Source organism: Bison bison, unplaced genomic scaffold (assembly GCF_000754665.1).
Source record: "Bison bison bison isolate TAMUID 2011002044 unplaced genomic scaffold, Bison_UMD1.0 scf7180017864330, whole genome shotgun sequence".
Classification (NCBI taxonomy): Eukaryota; Metazoa; Chordata; class Mammalia; order Artiodactyla; family Bovidae; genus Bison; species Bison bison.
Genome location: NW_011494902.1, coordinates 12,423,345 through 12,444,154, shown reverse-complemented (window position 1 = coordinate 12,444,154; position 20,810 = coordinate 12,423,345). Strand labels below are relative to the sequence as shown.

At 38.1% G+C, this 20,810-nt stretch overlaps 1 protein-coding gene across 1 annotated transcript in view; it reads right to left on the bottom strand.

Annotated features, from left to right (window-relative positions):
* ARHGAP15 (Rho GTPase activating protein 15) overlaps positions 1-20,810 on the bottom strand; it is a 702,765-nt gene that overhangs the window by 588,262 nt on the left and 93,693 nt on the right. Inside the window, exon 4 of the mRNA XM_010853686.1 lies at positions 3,790-3,851. Within this exon, the coding sequence (XP_010851988.1) occupies positions 3,790-3,851 (62 nt within the window). The remainder of the gene's footprint in view (positions 1-3,789; positions 3,852-20,810) is intronic.

The following is a 20,810-nucleotide window of genomic DNA, read 5'->3' as shown; positions in this document are numbered from 1 at the left end:
ATACAGACTCCTTGGGCAAGCAGTAGGTCTATACATAACAGTCTTTAAAACAAATATGGTCTTGTGATTTACTCAAGACATCTAGGCTTAGAATTTCTGTTAAGAAAATATAAAAGCAAGCTATAGTAGGTTTACTGCAATTATAACTATTTTCATATAAACTTGAGTCAACTTAAAAATGTAATAAAAGAGGAATGTAGAAATGGCTTGGTGCTTTATAGTCCCATCAACATTGTAGGATATCATATGTTATTACATATGTTGACTATATCTACAATTTTCAATCTATAAAGTCTTTATAGTTTTAATATAAAAGTTGACCAAGGTATACTACCTGGTGCATATTAGAAATTGTCACAAGAAAAGAAAAGTGAGATACTTAACTGAAACATCAACCAGAGGAATAAAAATGTTAATAAAAGCAACTCTATGTTCTATAGATATCAACTTGCAAAACTGAAATTTAGTAAAACTATACACCGATGAGATTGTGGTGAGGGGTGATCTCTGCATTGTGAAGAGAATATGAACTGATGCATTCAGTTATGCATGGATTTATAACTGTATGTGCCTTTACCATCAAGCAGTCTTTTTGTGTCGTTTAGCCACTAAGTCACATCTAACTCTTTTGCGACCCCATGGACTGTAGCCCACCAGGCTCCTCTGTCCGTGGGGTTTTTCAGGCAATAATACTGGAGTAGGTTTCCATTTCCTTCTCCAAGGGTTCTTTCCAACCCAGGGATTGATCCCATGTCTGCTGCGTTGGCAGGCAGATTCTTTACCACTGAGCCACCTGGGTTTATGCCCCAGAGAGAATTCCTAATATATTTGTAAGGAGACATACATGTGTCATTTATTGCAATATTGTTTGGGATGGAAGGAGTAGGGACAATTTAAGTATCCACTCCTGGAAGACTGCGTAAGTAAAATTTGATGTGTGCACACAATGGCAAAATGGGGAGAAAGCTGGAAGAAATTAATTTGTTTTAAGTATACAGCTGTAGATAGATAACCCTAATATTGACTAGTGTTTAATGAAAGTAGTACAAAACAGAATGAGGCTTATAGCCCGAAGCGCTCATTCTCTCAGTTGTCTCTGATTCTTTGCGACCTCATGGACTGTAGCACGTGAGGCTCCTCTGTCCATGGGGTGTTTTCAGGCAGGAATATAGTAAGTGGGTTGTCATTTCCTCCTCCGGGGGATCTTCCCAACCCAGGGACTGAACTCATGTCTCCCGTGTCTCCTGCGTCTCCTGCATTGCAGGCAGATTCTTTACTGCTGAGCCACCACGGAAGCCCCTATAACCCGAAAGACTTCTGCAATTTAGAGCATATTCACTTACATGCTGTTTTCTAGTATGCCACACATATAGCCAAATAAATGTATGGAGACTGGATTTGAAGAACACATATTCTACAGAGGATTGAAGTGAGGAATGGAGACTGAGAATAAAGTAAGCCCAGCTAGGAGTCTTGCCCAGAAAGATGATAATACAAGGCCACACACTAAAGAGGATAATCAACTCAATTTGTGCACCTGAGGTTAAAAACAAAACAAAAGGAAAACTAAAATGGATATGATTTTAAATGAAAAAAAGCTGAAAGAATGCATAATTTCATGCAAGATGATTGAAATAACAATGAAACATAGTACAAACTAATGTTTATATGAATTTAAGCTGGAACACATCAATGGTATGTAAACTGGTTAAACAAACAAACAAAACAAATACAAAATGGTATACACACTGATTGAAGCTACCTAAAAATATGCTGTTCATGCGAGCTGGTGAGGGAAAAGGCCTGGTTCTGCCCCTTAATTTTTCTTGACACCACCTTCTAGGAAAACATTTTACAAGAATGGTTTATGGAGGGCTTATGGCAAGGACACTGTACAAAATTTGCTTGGAATCCCTTTTAGGATCTTCTCCTCTTCCTTGCATGAGGCTGGGATCCAAGACCTACCAAAGCTATCACCTCCTCCTTCCTACCAAGCCCCAGGGAAAGGCTGAAGTGGGAACTTTGACAAGCCCTTTTCTATCCTTCTTTGGATGTGATGTCCACATAGCTGGTAAGGTAAGAAAGGGCTTTGGTTTATCCTGGGAAGGCTTATTGCTGCACCCTCCACACTCCTTCCACGGGCTAATATACCTGGGAGTGAAGTCCAGGGGAAAGTTGGCACTAGTTTGGGTTAGTCAAAGAATCCCTACTGCTCTTTCAGAACTTAACACATTAAGTCAGGTTCTCCACTGGAGCCTGGACTAGATGAGTCTTTGAAAACAGTATTGCATTTGATCTTGTCTCCTGTGTAGCTCGCTCCTTGAACCTTCAAGGGACGGTGGCTGCAGAGATACTGCAGAAAAGTAGTCTAGGAGAAGGTTGAAGGCCCTGTTTACCCCAGAATAAAACACAATATTTTATATGCTCTTCTTTAAAAGAGCTTTTAAAATCTTACCCCAGAATAAAACACAATATGGATGGAAAATAGAATTTGTTCTTTAAAACTTGAAAGAGTTATTTTAAGTAGTGGAATTATGGATGATAGATTTCTCCAATTTTACTTATTTTAAATAAATAAGTACAATAACATACTTCATTTTCTAGTGTTGGCCAGAGTTCCATCCCAGTAATAAACTATATTATACAATTAATAAGTGTCCCATTGTGTAGCTAATTAGTACATTTATCCTTTATGATTTTAATTGTTAACTATACAGTCATGAATAAATGCTTTGTCTGCCACTGTGAGTACTTTCTACATACCTTTGCAGTTTGCATTTAACCTATCACAAAACTAAGTATTTAATAAGACTTACATAAGAAATAGGGGACATTCTAAAATAGAGATGTTTACTTCTAAGTAGCCCATATATTAAAAAAAAATATGTAGCATCTTTGACTACCCTCCTATCAACCTCATTTTTTATTATTAAAGTTTTTTCTTCCTGTCGCCTAAGTAAATTCTTCCTGCATTGTCTAATTTCTCTCACCTACTCTGTGCCACTCTCATCTCCAAATGCAGCAACTTCCAACTTTTTATCTAACAGATGATATTTTTCTCTCATTTTTCTTTCTCAAATGATTTTTACTGAGCAACAAATGTATCTCAAATCCTCCATCCTTCAAAAAATTATGCTCTCAATGTATTATAGGAGATTTTTTACACTGCAAAATGAGTCCCTTCACCCTTTAATCTGTTAATCACAGAAATAAAGACCTGGAGATCAGCCCTGGGATTTCTTTGGAAGGAATGATGCTAAAGCTGAAACTCCAGTACTTTGGCCACCTCATGTGAAGAGTTGACTCATTGGAAAAGACTCTGATTCTGGGAGGGATTGTGGGCAGGAGGAGAAGGGGACGACAGAGGATGAGATGGCTGGATGGCATCACTGACTCGATGGACGTGAGTTTGAGTGAACTCCGGGAGTTGGTGGTGGACAGGGAAGCCTGGCGTGCTGCGATTCATGGGGTCGCAAAGAGTCGGACATGACTGAGCGACTGAACTGACTAACTGACTGATTTTCTTATTTCTTTGCATATTTTTTTAATTTCAAGTTTTAGAGGGTCACGAAGCAGTTCATTCATATTCTGTGCAATAAAATAAAATGTAGTGCTTTGTTGGAAACCTATAGTTACATTAAAAATAATGTTGACCTTAGTGATAACAGAGAGGAATATTCTAGTCCTGCATCATAGGGCCTACCTTTCTAAACAATAACAGCAATACAAATTGAGGAGATGGAGAACTAGCATAGTTATATACAAGTGAATTAAAAAAAAGTTTATTACCTTAGTTTCTTTCCTCCATCTGCAATTTTAGCTTTTTGAAGATAACCTTCTTTTTCAACCATCTGCAAAAAGAATGCATATATTAAAACTGTGACAAACTCATACACATTATTAGTTTGAAAGAACCTATGCTTTCCAACAGTCACTGCAGTGATGGAAGTTTCCAGTCATAGAACTTCATCAATAATGCATATATAGCTTATGGGAAGTGCCTGCAAGATCATAGTCATTACAAGATGTTAAGTATCCAAAAGAAATATTACAAAGAGTAATGTGAATGATTTGTTGAATAGTGATACACCTTTACTCACACTTCCTTCTGGGCATTGAAATCACTTGCTTACAAAATTGATTACAAATGGTAAAACAAAGATAAATTTAATGCCTTCCTTAATTTTACTTATCATCCTTGGAAAAGTTCCTCCTTTTCACCCCTCATTTCTACTTCCCCTTCCATGTACCTGCTGAGGCCAGTGAGAACAAACAATTCAATAGAACTAGGTAGCTGGTTAAACTGGAGAAGAATTTAAAACCCTGATATTCCATACATTTTGTTCAGCTAGCTACCAAGAAATACTGTGGCAGCATTATCTCATTATCTTCCTCCATGGGGTGGGCTTGCTTCCTTTCCTATTTGTATTTATTGGCTTTCACTGTTAATATAACTGCATATTGCTTAAGAGAGATTCAACTATTCCTTATCACTCCACAGAGATTTTTGTTGAGTTCTAGGGTAAATATATTGGAGAAGGCAATGGCATCCCACTCCAGTACTCTTGCCTGGAAAATCCCATGGACGGAGGAGCCTGGTAGGCTGCAGTCCATGGGGTCTCTAAGAGTTGGGCATGAATGAGCGACTTCACTTTCACTTTTCACTTTCATGCATTGGAGAAGGCAATGGCAACCCACTCCAGTATTTTTGCTTGGAGAATCCCAGGGACAGAGGAGCCTAGTAGGCTCCCGTCTATGGGGTCGCACAGAGTCGGACATGACTGAAGCGACAGCCGCAGCAGCGGCAGGGTAAGTATATACAGAATGTAAGTTGTGATGCAGTGACATCCCAGTCACAGATGGTGGCTGCGGCCATGAAATTAAAAGACGCTTACTCCTTGGAAGAAAAGTTATGACCAACCTAGACAGCATATTAAAAAGCAGAGACATTGCTTTACCAATGAAGGCCTGTCTATTCAAAGCTATGGTTTTTCCAGTAGTCCTGTATGGAAGTGAGAGTTGGACTATAAAGAAAGCTGAGCACCGAAGAACTGATACTTTTGAACTGTCGTGTTGGAGAAGACTCTTGAGAGTCCCTTGAACAGCAAGGAGATCCAACCAGTCCATCCTAAAGGAAATCAGTCCTGAATATTCATTGGAAAGACTGATGTTGAAGCTGAAACTCCAGTACTTTGGCCACCTGATGTGAAGAGCTGACTCATTTGAAAAGACCCTGATCCTGAAAAGACTGAAGGTGGGAGGAAAAGGGGACGACAGAGGATGAGATGGCTGGATGGCATCACCGACTCAATGGACATGAGTTTGAGTAAACTCGGGCAATTGGTGATGGATTGGGAGGTCTGGCATGCTGCAGCTCATGGGGTCACAAAGAGTTGGAAACAACTGAGTGACTGAACTGAATTGACTCCCATCAAAGTCTGCAATAGATGTTCTAATTTCTTAGTGCCCTGTTTCTATCTTCCTCTGACAGTCCTGCACTCTTCTCATCCCTAGTTCTTACCCTTGCTGCAAGATTGAAACAATCTTGGTGAATTGCCAACAACCTTGACCCATGTCCCATCCTATATGCTGTAAGCTTTTAGGAGTCAGCTGCCTACTAACAAACGATCATACCCCTCAGTGCCATCCTACATGCTTTTCTCCTGACTGTAATACTTCACTCCCACCATATTGTCATCACATAAATTTCCAAACATATTGAATCCACTTTAAAACGTATTATGTATCTCTGCTGTTATACAGTTCTTCCATGGTTCCTCTGCAGTCCCTTTTAAATGCCCTTTTCTGAATCTTCATTTTTCATTCTGCTGTTATCATTATCATAGGGCTTGTTGGGTTGTACCTGCACCTGTGCTGTGACTCTTCCTTTCACATCAGGGTTCCCAGCAGAGAGAGTACTTGCTGCCACCAATAATTACAATAATAAATATTGTTTGAACAAATGAGTGGATAAATGATGAATGAATGGCTGCTTAAATGTTTATCTAAATTTTTATAGGAAACTGGGTAAGCAAACAAACAAGCAAAAAAAAAACCAAAAAACAAAAAAACAAAAAACCTATGTATGCATTACGATAGATTAAAAAAAGAGATATTTGGGAGTGAGTTGTCCCTGGGTCAGGAAGATCTCCTGAAGAAAGAAATGGCCACCCACCCCAATATTCTTGCCTGCAGAATTCCATGGACAGAGGAGCCTGGCAGGCTACAGGGGGTCCATGGGGTCACAAAGAGTCAGACACAACTGAACGACTAATACTTTTCCCAAACCACTAAAATTTCATCAGTTAAAAAACTGGCTATTTACAAGACTCACTCTGATATGAGTGAGTTCTTTTCTGATTTGTTTATTATTATATTCACAATACATAGCACAATACTTAGCTTTCAAAATATATTGGATGAATACATATTTTAAAAAATAATGAAGATAATGAAGATTTATGATAATCATAGCATACTACTTTTCACATAGCTACATTTCCAGAGAATTTCTTTTATTTCAGCGTACTTTCCATAAGCCTAGAAGAATATAAGGAAGCTCTCTTAGATAACTTTTAGAATCATGATGTTCAGTGGTGCCTCTTTTGTACTTAGATATGAATATTCATTTGCTTTAATCACCTTTTCACCTAATGTATATAGTCTCTTCTTTTAGTGCCAGAAAATCTTATTTGTCTATCCCCTAAATTCATATAATACATTTAGTAATTAATTGTGGGCATCACTCGTTTCTACAAAGATTTGGAAGAGAGATGTTTTTAAGAGCAATTAGCATCACAGAAGATGTCCCTTTCTTTATGAATGTATATTTAGAAATTTTGTTGTGTAACAAATAATAGATGGTTGATGGCTGGATGGCATCACTGACTCACTGGACATTATTTTGAGCAAGCTCCGGGAGTTGGTGATGGACAGGGAAGCCTGGTGTGCTGTAGTCCATGGGTTCACAAAGAGTCAGACACGACTGAGCAACTGAAGTGAACTGAACGAATGATAGATAAAATTTACCTCTTTATTTAAGATTTCTTCTGATGAAAATAAGTTACCAAAAGACTGAATCTGTCTACCAAAAACCTACAAAATCTCTCAACCCATAATAAAATTTTATGCATACATTATTAGCTAAGAATATTGCCTCCCCCCAGAAAAAAAAAATCACTAAAAGGCTACTAGGTGGATATTTAGTTGCCAGAGATGTATTATTGATGACCACTTGTTTAAAAAGAGACGGAAAATGTGAAAGTAGAAACCTAATACTCTCGCAAGGAGAAATGTACATAAGCTGGCTTGAGTTATATACCTTAAAATTCTCTCTCCTTGAATAAGTAATGTTCCTCTATGCACTGGACCTTTTCAGGATAACTGAGATTGAGGCTAGGGGCTGGATTTCTCATATTAGGCTTCTATAAATGGACATTGTTGCCATCAAACAGGCTGAGTCAGTTTTCATGGCTTTTGATCAATGCAATAGAGTTGCTAGGCATGTCCACACAGAGGTCTCAGAGAAAACAGGTAAGGAATCTTCTTTTATATTATCTTCTAACGTCCAAGTTGCCTTCCTAGTCATTGGGAGACACTAGTAATCCTTCAAGTGTGTACTTTTACCTATTATATTTATTTCTACAGTGCATATTTTTACATATCTGTGTATCTGCATATACATTTTACATGTAATTATATACATGTGCAACCATCATGAACTATTCCCATGTCTGTTCATTTCTCTCCATTGTTTCTTTCATACTTAATATACAACCTTTTTTTATACATTTTAAATTAACATCCCCTTCCACTAAATACCAGTTGCTCTTCTCACAGGGGACTGCAAAGGTTAATGTTTCTGCTGCATCGTCACTTCAGTCGTGTCTGACTCTGTGTGACCCTATGGGCTGCAGTCTGCCAGGTTCCTCTGTCCATGGGATTCTCTAGGCAAGAGTACTAGAGAGGGTTGCCATTCCCTCCTCCAGGGGATCTATCCGACCTGGGGATCAAACCCTTGTCTCCTGCATTGCAAGTGGATTCTTACCGCCAAGCCACTGGGGAAAGCCCACAAAGACTAATAGGACAACCTTAATTTTATTGCAGTTTATATCATTGTGAGATCACATTTCAAGATACTCCTATTCCTCTTTTGGAGGGAATGGATACCCTACTTGCCTCCAGTTACCTCCTAGATGAGAACAGCTTTTGTCCTGGAATAGAAAATTCCAGTCAGGTTTCCTATACTGAAAGCACTGCATTATTCAAGTCCCATGCTGAAAAGCAAAGTTTCCATTAATACACTTTATTACTTTATTATTCCTTGTCATCATATTTTGAAATACTTTTTCATGTTCCAGGCACTAGGAATCACTTATTCCAGGAGGCTCATAGGAGCCAAAAGAAGTATTAGGGCAAGCAGAAGATTGCTCTGTATTTTGCATGTGGGTTTATGTATGGTACCATATTAATTATTTTAATTACTTATTCCTCTTTTATGTTAATCCCATGGTTTGAATGGACAGTAATCTATGAATTACAGTGGACTAAGTTGGTCGTCTAGGACCCAGATGGTCTTGCCTCTGGTAATTTACAAAATTATGTTTAGGTTTAGGCGTGTGTTTCCCTGGTGGACCAGATGGTAAAGAATCTGCCTGTAATGCGGGAGACCTGGGTTCAGTCCCTGGGTTGGGAAGATATCCTGGGGAAAAGAACGGCTACCCATTCCAATAATCTTGCCTGAGAATTCTATGGACAGAGGAGACTGGTGAGGTACAGTCCATGAGGCCACAAAGAGACACTACTGAACAACTGAAATGTTCATTTTCTTTCACTTTGGGATACCACATGCCAAGTTCCAGGCCAGCTTGAAGTTCTTTAAAGTTGTAGCATTTCCTAAACCATATACTTAGAAACATCAACCAGTCTTTAGATGCTGAATCTGGCTTCTTGTGCTATTTGTTCAACGTTCCTCAGAAGCCCTATTTAATGTTAAGTGGCAGGAAAGATCAGCAATTTGTCCAGATTGGATGCCAGCCAGTCTGCTAGCAGTGAGGGAGTACTCAGAAGACACAATTGTGCTGAGATACATATGAAAAGAATGAATGGTGGTGGGATATCCAGATAGCACCTGTTTATCAGCCTAAGTTGGAAGCCAGACACAAGGCAAGAGAGCAGAAGACAACCTGTGATTAATGCTAACAGTCAGGCAGAAAGACCAGACTGTAACCATAACTACAGACACTGCAATTTTTTTTATGTGAAGTCTTCAGTTCTCAGATAAAATAAGTTCTTATATCTTTATCTTATAAAATAAGATAAAATAGTTCTCAGATAAAATAAGTAGAATTGAAAACAATAGAGTTTTATCTACACCAGTACAAGAGTCCTGTTGAAATACATGTTTATAAATGAAAATACATTGAATCTAAAACTTTCAGCGCATTTTTACGAGAAAAGACTGATGTTCAGTACCAGAAACATAGAGCCTTCGCTCTGCTGATATATGTGAGTGGTTGCTCTTTTCTCCTTTGTTCTGATTCCTGTGTTCACTGGCAATCTTCTGACTCCTAATTCAGCTTCCTCGGTCCTCTCACACAGAATGTGATGGACCATAGTCAACATCAGTATATGCACCATTACAAATTAATAAATCAGATTTCAAGTTTATACAGCAGACTCTTAGAAATTTCATTATGTGAGGTAATCCCATTGTTGTTTAGTTGCCAAGTTGTGTCTGACTGTTTTGTGACCCTATGGACTGTAGCCCACAGACAGTAGGCTCCTCAGTCTATGGGATTTGCCAGGCAAGTATACCGGAGTGGGTTGCCATTTCCTTCTCCAGGGGAACTTCTGGACCCACAGATAGAACCCACATCTGCGTTAGCAGGAGGATTCTTGACCACTGAGCTACCAAGGAAACCCTAGGTAAATGTTCATCATCTCTGTAAACACTGGTAATATTGATGCATGTAATCTATCAAGATCCACCGAACTGAGACAAGCCTCAGGCCTGAACTGGAGAGAACCCTCCAAAGCAGTGGCACCCGTGAAACTTTCTGTATGACTAACCTGCTTCCTGGGAGAACTTTGTATCGAATCTCCATAACTACACACATGAGCTACTATAGTTTTCAAACAGATTTTGCATTTAACGCTTTTCCAATTTAGTAATTAGACGTTATATTTTTTTCTGAACTTTCGATATATCAAAGTACTTTGCTGATAATCTTGTTTTTGATAATTTCTATTATAAAGCACAGAAGGAGGATATCTGGTTACATCATATTACCCCCAATGACGTTTCTCTTCCTTTTTAAATCTCTTAACTTTTCCACTACTCACAGAAATAGAAATGTTGTGTATTTTTTCCAATGGCTTTCTTTTTAAAATTATTTTTTTGTTTCTGTCTTTAAAATAAAAAATGTATATATTTAATGTGTACAACATGATATTTTGATTTACATATACATAATGAAATGTTTGGGCTTCCCTGGTGGCTCAGTGGTAAAGAATCTCTCTGCAATGCAGAAGGTGTGTGTTCAATCCCTGAGTCAGGAAGATCCCCTGGATAAGGAAACAGCAACTCACTCCAAAATTGTTGCCTGGGAAACTCCATGGATAGAGGAGCCTGGAGGGCTACAGTCCATGGGGTTGCAAAGAGCTGGACATGACTTAGTGACTAAAAAATAACAGACAACAACAGTGAAACCATTACTATAGTCAAGCTACTTAACATATCCACTTCCTCACATAGTTACTTTTGAAGATTTTTCTGTGGTGAGAGCATGTAAGGTCAACTCTCTCAGCAAATTTTCAGTGTACAACACAGCCTTATTAACCGCTATAATCACCCTAATGTACAGTCAATCTCTAGAACTTAGTCATTACAGAACTCCACTGGCTTTCCCTCTCTTGCTCTACTTTCCTCTTTGGGATTCACTGCTTACATTTTTTTCTTCTCAGTTTCCAGTTATTTATGTATTGACTCTAGCTTTCTTGCTACATCAGATCTGCTGACCGTGTGTGTGGTCTTGTAGGGGAACAAAAACAAAAATAAAGGGAAAAAAATCACCTTCAAAATGTAGCTTATCTTTATATCATATAAAGTACTAATTTAAAATATAAATGCTTAATTTTAAATGGCAACCCACTCTAGTATTCTTGTCTGGAGAAGTCCATGGAGGGAGGAGCCTGGTAGGCTACAGTCCATGGGGTCGCAAAGAGACACGACTGAGCCACTTCACTTCACTTCAATTTTAGGGCCATCTCACATATAGTTGGAAAATGAACTATGAAGCTCTTGGAGACATGAAATATAAAATCTCTGTGTAACAAAGATACATAATTAAGTGTGTACATACTTTTAAAAAGTGGTAAACCAAAATTTTCAAGTTGAAAACAATAATTACATGAAAGGAGAATAGAAGAAAAAGGATGCTGTGTCATACATGATCAGTGCCTATAAAGGAGTAATTAAGCATGCTTAAAGATCTGGAAAAGCTGGTCTTGACTTCAGGTCTTAAAGTTAGGCATGGTTTGCTGAATGCAAATTATTTATACCCTGCAGTGTGTATTGTACATTGCTTTCATGGGTTTTCTCCTTCTTTTGCTCTCAGGATAAGAGAATATGTTGTGCTCTGGGGCTCTGCTGAATGTCTTGAACCGGTTTTCAAATGTTGGGTTTGGCAAAGTACATATTATGTTTTGCCAAATGCATTTCCCCATCATCTTAAACCCCTGTGTATTTCAAGGGAAATTTTACCCACATGTCTCTGATTTATTTACCCTTAACTCATCAAAATATCATCTTGAATAAGCTAGCATTTGATGTTTAAGAACCCCCTTAGCCTTTCATCTTGTAACCAGTGTGTTTCATTTGGTCACCACCATAAAAATCCAGGTTCTATTTGGGAAACAGGCTGATGAGGGCACTTCTTTCTGTCTCAAGAAATTCAGTCTTTTGGAGCTTTTCCTGTACAAATGCATCTCCTTTCCCTTCCTTTTTTTTCTCTCTTCTTCCCTGAATTCTATTTCTTTGTGCCATTGATACAAATATGGTGTTCTTTCTTTAACTGTTATTGGGATTCAGTGAGAATGGCCTTCCTGGTTACTGTCTGGGAAATTTATTAGCATAATTCAATTGTTTTGTTATAACTAGTTTTGGTCAAGGCAATAGGGAAAACAAGATTGCTCAATGTTAATAACCTTTTTCATTGTTGTTGTGTGAATGTTCTTCTCTTCTGTAGGGTTAAATGAATTTCAAATGTAGGCCTGGATGGGAAAAGTTACTGTAACCTGTTTTTGTATTTTAATGGCTTCTGAACTCCTTACCATTATCTGAGAACTGTCTCCCTCTACCCACATTTCCAGATTTATATCCCTAGTCAGTCTACCACTTCCCTGGTGGCTCAAACCGTACAGCATCTGCCTACAATGCGGGAGACCCGGGTTCAAGAGCTGGGTCAGGAAGTTCTCCTGGAGAAGGAAATGGCACCCCACTCCAGTATTCTTGCCTGGAAAATCCCATGGACGGAGGAGCCTGGTAGGCTATAGTCCATGGGGTCACAAAGAGTCAGACACGACTGAGCAGCTTCACTTTCTTTCTTTCTTTTCTAGTCAGTGCAGCATTCATGCAGTTTTTCCAATATTAACAACTTTGTTCTGACTCCCAGACCTCTGTACTTGCTACTCCTTCTGTTTGCAGCATCCTTCCAGTTATTTGCTTAACAAGCTCTATTCACCCTGTAAATCTCAATTTAAATGGCTCTTTCAAATTGTGCTTTTATAAATACTTAATCCAAAGTAGGCTCTCCCTCTCTCATAGAAACTTGTTTGTCTGCTGTCATAGCATGTTGTGTAATTTGCATTTATAGAATTATGACTTTCTTTCTTTGTTTAATATTTCTCTTCACCTCTGGACTGACAGGCCCTCCAGAAAACGACATGACTATTTAGCATATCATATCACACCCAAACCTAGCTCAGGGATGGCCTCAACAAATATTGGAGTTAACACACTCCTACACAACACTGTAAAATCTATATGCTGATAACACTTTTTAAATGAAAAAAAAAAATAATAAAACACTCCTGTTTGAGTAAAGGAAGGGCACATAAAACAATGAAAACTTGGAGATGGTTTGTATAAGGGTTCTTAAATTATATAGCATTATTAATATACTAACATCTTGAAGATTTGGGAGAGTGCTTTTTCCAAAAACCTAATTTTTATCTTAACAAAGTAGAATTTTGAAAGACTAAAGAGCTTTTGGTAATTTTTTTTGCAATTTAAGGAAAGCACAGCCTAATCAATAGCATGATTCCCCACAAAGAGGCTGTCCTTTGTTTTAACATAAGAAATGCTGTATGCTCACAATGTCTTTCATCCTTAAAGCCCTCACAAGTATTAATTAATCCACAAAATGATATCTGGCTCCAAAAGGTAGAATCTGTGACTTAAGGTTTATCTGCAAAAGCCTGCTTTGCCCTCAAGCCATGGCAACTTCCTGAGCTCTGGCCTGCAAATCCTTCCAGCTCAGGAAGCAGCAGATGATTCTCTAAAACCTGCCACAGGCTTTTGAGTCCTGCAGGGTTATCCCCAGACATGCCTTATACACTTTTGATAAACATAAAGATGATAAAGATTTAACATGCTATAAACAGGGTTATTTTTCTTGAATATTTCATTAAAGGAAAAGGGGAAATACTCTGAAAATAATTAGGTCTCACAAAGAGTTGTAATGTGAAATATACAACATCAGGAAACAAACACATATTAGTACATTTGACGTTTCATGTTTAAAATCTTCACTGTGTTACAGAGCTGGTTAAGAAACAACACAGCTTCTCAGAAAATAATTTAGTCTCTTGCATTGATAGCATATGGATTTGCATACCAAGTGGCGTAAGTGACGTCAGCTGTCAGTGAACTGGGTAGTTTGCACCCTGAGATTCCAGGCTCCAGCTAGGAATATATTTTTGCCAGTATTCAAAAGAAATGCATTATGTTGCTGTTTAACCATGCTGATTGCAACTTCTTTCTTAAAGGGGAAGTAAAGTGGTAAATTATGGTTACTGAAGGGTGACACCATCTAGGGGATCACCCACCATAGCAGACTCCACTCTCAGAAAGTGAATTATTTTCCTCCAAAAGGAGTGGGTGGAATGGCATACTTTGGGTCAGTTACGCTTAAAGCCAAAGGCTCTAATGACTGCTGGATAATGTTCAAAGAATTTCTAAATATAAGAGATAAAGGAAATGAGATTTTTAGCACAAAATGTGGGATATAAATAAGCTCAAAGATCCAGATGGTAAAAATAATGAGTAATAACATCTACTCAAGGATTTTACTGAGAAGGCAATGGCACCCCACTCCAGTACTCTTGCCTGGAAAAATCCCATGGACAGAGGAGCCGGGTAGGCTGCAGTCCATGGGGTCACTAAGAGTCGGACACGACTGAGTGACTTCACTTTCACTTTTCACTTTCATGCATTGGAGAAGGAAATGGCAACCCACTCCAGTATTCTTGCCTGGAGAATCCCAGGGAGAGAGGAGCCTAGTGGGCTGCCGTCTATGGGGTCGCACAGAGTGGGACACGACTGAAGCGACTTAGCAGCAGCAGCAGCAAGGATTTTACTATTTTATAAAGTGTTTTGGTACATATCATTTTATATATGGTAGCTCATCTTGGTAGGTATTGACAAGGAAAAACACTGCAAGAACTTATGGATGACTACAGAAGCAACCCTGAGGCAGGGTTGGGGGAAAGAAAAAGAGATGTAGAGACAGAAGGAAGGAACATGTCAGATTGTGGAAAAAATATTTGAATCTAGGTTAAAAATAAGTATACAGTTTTATTCAGTTCAGTTCAGTTCAGTCACTCAGTCGTGTCCAACTCTTTGCAATCCCATGAATTGCAGCACACCAGGCCTCCCTGTCCATCACCAACTCCCAGAGTTTACTCAGACTCACATCCATCGAGTTGGTGATGCCATCCAGCCATCTCATCCTCTGTCGTCCCCTTCTCCTCCTGCCCCCAATCCCTGCCAGCATCAGAGTCTTTTCCAATGAGTCAACTCTTCGCATGAGGTGGCCAAAGTACTGGAGTTTCAGCTTAAGCATCATTCCTTCCAAAGAAATCCCAGGGCTGATCTCCTTCAGAATGGACTGGTTGGATCTCCTTGCAGTCCAAGGGACTCTCAAGAGTCTTCTCCAACACCACAGTTCAAAAGCATCAATTCTTCATCGCTCAGCTTTCTTCACAGTCCAACTCTCACATCTATACATGACCACAGGAAAAACCATAGCCTTGACTAGACGGACCTTTGTTGGCAAAGTAGTGTCTCTGCTTTTGAATATGCTATCTAGGTTGGTCATAACTTTCCTTCCAAGGAGTAAGCGTCTTTTAATTTCATTGCTGCAGTCACCATCCGCAGTGATTTTGGAGCCCAAAAAATAAAGTCAGCCACCGTTTCCACTGTTTCCCCATCTATTTCCCATGAAGTGATGGGACCAGGTGCCATGATCTTCGTTTTCTGAATGTTAGTTTTATTAGGCAAATGTAAAAGCAGCTCTATAGGTTGTGGAAAAATAGTTCAAGTTTTGATGTAAACAGCAATGGATACTTAAAAATCAATACAAATTTGTTGTTAGAAGGAATTGGTGATTATTTTCTCATTGTCTATCATAATGGAGTAGTTCATAAGTAAGACTTGTAGGGAAAAGATAAACATTTCTATCTTTAAAATAACATTAAATAAGCAATTTAATTCAAGTAGAGACTGAATAAAAGTTGAACCTAACCTCTGTTCACAAGGGAAATGAGAGCTAAACAAGTACTCATAGAAAGGATCCAGGGAAACCCAGTGCAGGCATAGAAAGTAGATTACTTGGTAGTTCCAATAGAGTTTTTAGAGCTTGTGTGTGTGTGTGTGTGTGTATGTATAAACAGAGAGATTGAATAGAAATGCAGGGAAAGAGATTTACAGAGACTGAAAGCTAAAGAGATCAACAAATTACTGTTTTTTTCCTTTTATCTAGCAGTAGTTCCCAATGCCACTTTTCCAAGTTTATCTGATCTAGAATAGTGTATTAAGCATATAGATATATTTTTTCTTAGTTACATTATACATAATTTGAGATCTTTTAAAAATAAGTTTAATTTATTGAGAATTGAGGCTGCAGAGTTAAGGCATATAACTGCTGCTGCTGCTGCTAAGTCGCTTCAGTCGTGTCCCACTCTGTGTAACCCCATAGACAGCAGCCCACCAGGCTCGCCCGTCCCTCAGATTCTCCAGGCAAGAACACTGGAGTGGGTTGCCATTTCCTTCTCCAATGCATGAAAGTGAGAAGTGAAAGTGAAGTCGCTCAGTTGTTTCCGACTCTTAGCGACCCCATGGACTGCAGCCTACCAGACTCCTCCATCCATGGGATTTTCCAGGCAAGAGAACTGGAGTGGGGTGCCATTGCCTTCTCCAGCCAACAAACCAACAAATAACCTTGAAGTTAGGAAGGTACATTAAGAAATCTGTTTCTGGAATATTTTAATTCTTTCAATATTAGCCTATGCTTTATATACAGGCATAGCAAAAGTATACCATTAGTTATTGGTTAAATTTAAGTAATAATCATAATTTTAATTTTTAAAATTCATAATTAATACACATTTCATGTAAAAATTTGAAAGTTTATGGCATTTTTCAAATATAATCTCATATATATTCGCACATATAAAATTACATATAATTTCATACATATTTATATTACATACACACACTCATATAGCTTCATTTTCAGTTTAACTTTTGCCATGTTTCATCAAACACTTCAGAGAGACATTTGCATGTGCTATACTTAAAATAAAGCATTTTATTTATATGTACTTTATTTGTTCTGTAAGGCAAATGTATACAAAAGAAACACCATTACTTTTCTATTCACTGTACAGCTCTACTGTGCCAGGCCTTCCATGAAGTTTTAATAAGAAAACAGTAAGTGAAGCATAGCTCTCCCCTCAAATACCTTGCAATGCAGTAAGAGAGATATAAAAGGAAACAGGCAATTTCAATGTGATCAGAGATAGAGTCAATTTAGAGATAGAGGCAAGGAAAGCTGCTACAGAAAGGCAGAATAAAGAAGGGCTACCTGATTCAAAGTTGAGGAGTCAAAGAAATACTTTCCAGGGAAAATGTTCTCTAAATTGAAACCTAAGTGGTCAATTTTGAATATAAGATATTGTTACATCTAATTAAATTTTAAAAATGTCTTTCACTATGATTAACAGTCATATATGTATTAATCTCTGAAATCAATGATATTATTTTAATAAATCTTTAATATCTTATAATTAAACCACTGACATGTGTGTCTTTTACAAACACTAGTGCCAGAAACAATGTAAGGGGAAGTATGACATAATAAAGAAAATACAAGTCATGACCCCTAACTAAAAAGCATTTATAGTCTAGCCATGGAACAAGTCTATTACCCATGAAATAAGAGTGGACAACACAAAAGAGTGTTGAGATGAAGGAACTATAATTGTTACAGAAAATCCGAGCTCCTTCAGGGTAAGAGCCATGTCTTAATCATGTTACTATTGCTGGCTTGAGGGTATGTATTTGGCAGTAGATAATAAATAAGGTAAATCAGGGCTGTGAGAAAGTCTATAGACTTGATGCTATAGAAAATAGGAAGCTGCTGAAAGTTGTGACTAGGAGCATGAAATAATGAAGCTTCTATTTAAAGAAGGCTGGTGTGGAATTACTGCAGAATCAGTGGGAGAGGTGTGGTGGATACAGTGGGGTGAGGCCAGAGCATTGAAAGGCTTGGGGAACATGTGCTTGCACACATGGAAAAAAGATGAGAACATCACACCCACCGTGGAGAAAACACTTCAGAAAATGTTGACTTACATGAAGGGCCATAGGGTAAATAAAGGATCCAGAGAAAATGTATTCTCAGCCTAGATAAATGTTTACTACTAACAGGGATGTGGTAGATTAGGAATTCGGGATTAACATGTACACACTGTGTGTGTGCTAAATCTCTTCAGTTGTGTTCGATTCTTTACAACCCTATGGACTGTATAGCCTGTCAGGCTCCTCTGTCCGTAGGATTATCTAGGCTAGAATCCTGGAGTAGGTTGCCATGCACTTCTCCAGGGGATCTTCCTGACCCAGGGATGGAACCCAGTCTCTTACATCTCCTGCATTGGCAGGAGGGTTCTTTACCACTAGCACCACCTGGAAAGCCCCATGTACACACTACTATATATAAACTAGATAACTCACAAGGACCTACTATATATATGGTACAGGGAATGCTGATTAATATTCTGCAATAACCTAAATGGAAAAATAATTTTAAAAAGAATATATAGATATACCTGAAGCATTTTGCTATACACTTGAAGCTAACACAACATTGTTAATCAACTAGACTCCAATATAAACTAAAAAAAATTAAAATTAAATGTGAACAAAAATTTTAAAAGTCTCTTCTCTATTAAAAAGAGGTAACTTGTTCTTTTAAGTAAGTATAAAAAATAATGGTAGGGTCAATGGAAATGGGAGTCAATTTGAGAAGAAGGTGATGATGGGTTCAACTTGGAATATTTCATATCTAGAGTGGCCCTAAGATATGCTAGAACAAATGACTAAGTAACACTTCAAGATATATGATGAGATAATGAAGAGAAAATACACAAGTATGCATCAGTGTATTATAAGCCTGGAAGTAAAAAAAAAAAGTCTTTAACTATCTCATTTATCTCATAGCTATCTCATTTGTGCATTCAGTTAACACATATTTACTGAAATTTTATTATGTTCTTACAGTTAATAGAATCATGGGAATCAAGATCTAAACATAGGCGACAACAGAACACTCTAAGGAGATGACAAACAAAAGGAAAATGCAGAGTATAGCACATGGTGATAAGTTGTATGGAGAAAATTAAATTAGGGTAAGAGAAAAGGAGTGTGGACTGAAATGGTGGTTTTCTTAATTTGTTCATTTGTATTTAGGGGAGACTAGAGAAGAGCTATTTTAAAAGATGATATTTGAATAAAGATGCAACGAAAAGGAAGGAACAAGGCTTACAAATTTCTGGGTGCCAACTGAACTATTCTGTACTAGACAGAACAAAGAGCAGGTGAAATGGCCCTAAGGAAAAAGTAAAGAGGTCATCTTGGCTGGAGCACAGTGTCAGCAGAAGAGAGGAAAGGGTGAAGCACAGAGGTGGCTGGGTCCTGTAGAATCTGGTAAGTAACTTCATGTCTTTTAGGTTTTACCCTGGAGACACTGGAAATCAGAGAGGTATTTGAGCCAAAGCGTGACATCAACTAACTTACATTTTAACAATCTCATGCTAGCTGTTGTATCAAAAATTAAAAAAAAAAAAAGCAAGCAAGAATGAAAGTAGATACATGCATTAGGAAGGCATTATAATAAACTTTACCGTCTGAGCCACCAGGGAAGCCCAAAGTCTTCCCTGGTAGCTCAGGCAGTAAAGAATCTGCCAGCAATGCAGGAGGCTCAGGTTTGATCCTTGGGTTGGGAAGATCCCTTGGAGAAGGGAATGGCAACCCTCTCCAGTATTCTTGCCTGGAAAATTCCATGGATAGGGGAGCCTGGTGGGCTACAGTCCATGGGGTCTCAAAGAGTCAGACATAACCGAGCAACTAAAGCATATACATGTAATAAACTAGGAGATGAATGACATAGCATAAAGATGGGAGAAAGTGAAATGATTCTAGATGGATTTTAAAGACAGAGTAAATGTGGTCCTTTGGTGTTTTAGTTTATGTAATGAAATAAACAAAAGTTGAAGATGACTAACAGTTTTGACTGTAAAACCTAGAAGAATGGAGTTACATCCTGTGAAACGGAGAAAACTGGGAGAAGCAGGTTTGGAGGGAAATCAGAATTACTTTTGGATGTTAAATTTGAGATGTAGACATATAAATGAAAATGCCACAGTGTACAATATTGTAGTTTAGGGTAATGGTCTATCCTGAAGACTGAATATTAGAAGTGGTTAGTGTAACACAGTATATGAAACAACAACACTGAAATGAGATTCCTTAGTGAATAAATGTAGACAGAAAGAAGAAAAGTTAAGAGTCAATCTCCAAGATGAATGAGAACCAGCAAAGGAGATGGAAAGTCAGTGGCCACTTAATTATTTGGATATCCAAAAGACAGCAGTTTCCTGGTAGTCATGTAAGGAAAATGTTTCCAAAAAGTTATTAACTGGATTAAATTCTGAGATAGATATTCTAAGGAGAAAACCAAAACTTTACCAACATGTACCCATGTTGGTACCAAATTTAGTAACATGAAAGTAACAGATGACCTCGTTAAGAGGTGAGTGGTTGGGATAAATGCCTAAATGGAGTTGCTGCAAGAAGTAAAAGGAGGGGAGATTTTAGGGACATTAAAGGTAGACAATATTTTAAAGAATTTTTTATTCTAAAGTAAAACAGAATAACGAAGCAATTAGCTAGAGTGGACATAAGTGACCTAAAACATGCCAAGCAAAGAAAATCATGGAACTGAGCCAAGAAAAAAATCATTTTGAACTGGAAGCATGTTGACTAATATGAAGTACAAGAAGGATAAGCAAGGAGAAAGGGGGCATTATATTTATCAAAAAGGAGATCATTAATAAAAAGAAAGTTACATATCAAAAAGTTTGTGTTTATGTGTCTTTAAGGAGTATGTCAAGGCTGTGTATTGTCACCTTGCTTATTTAACTTATATGCAGAGTACATCATGAGAAACGCTGGGCTGGAAGAAGCACAA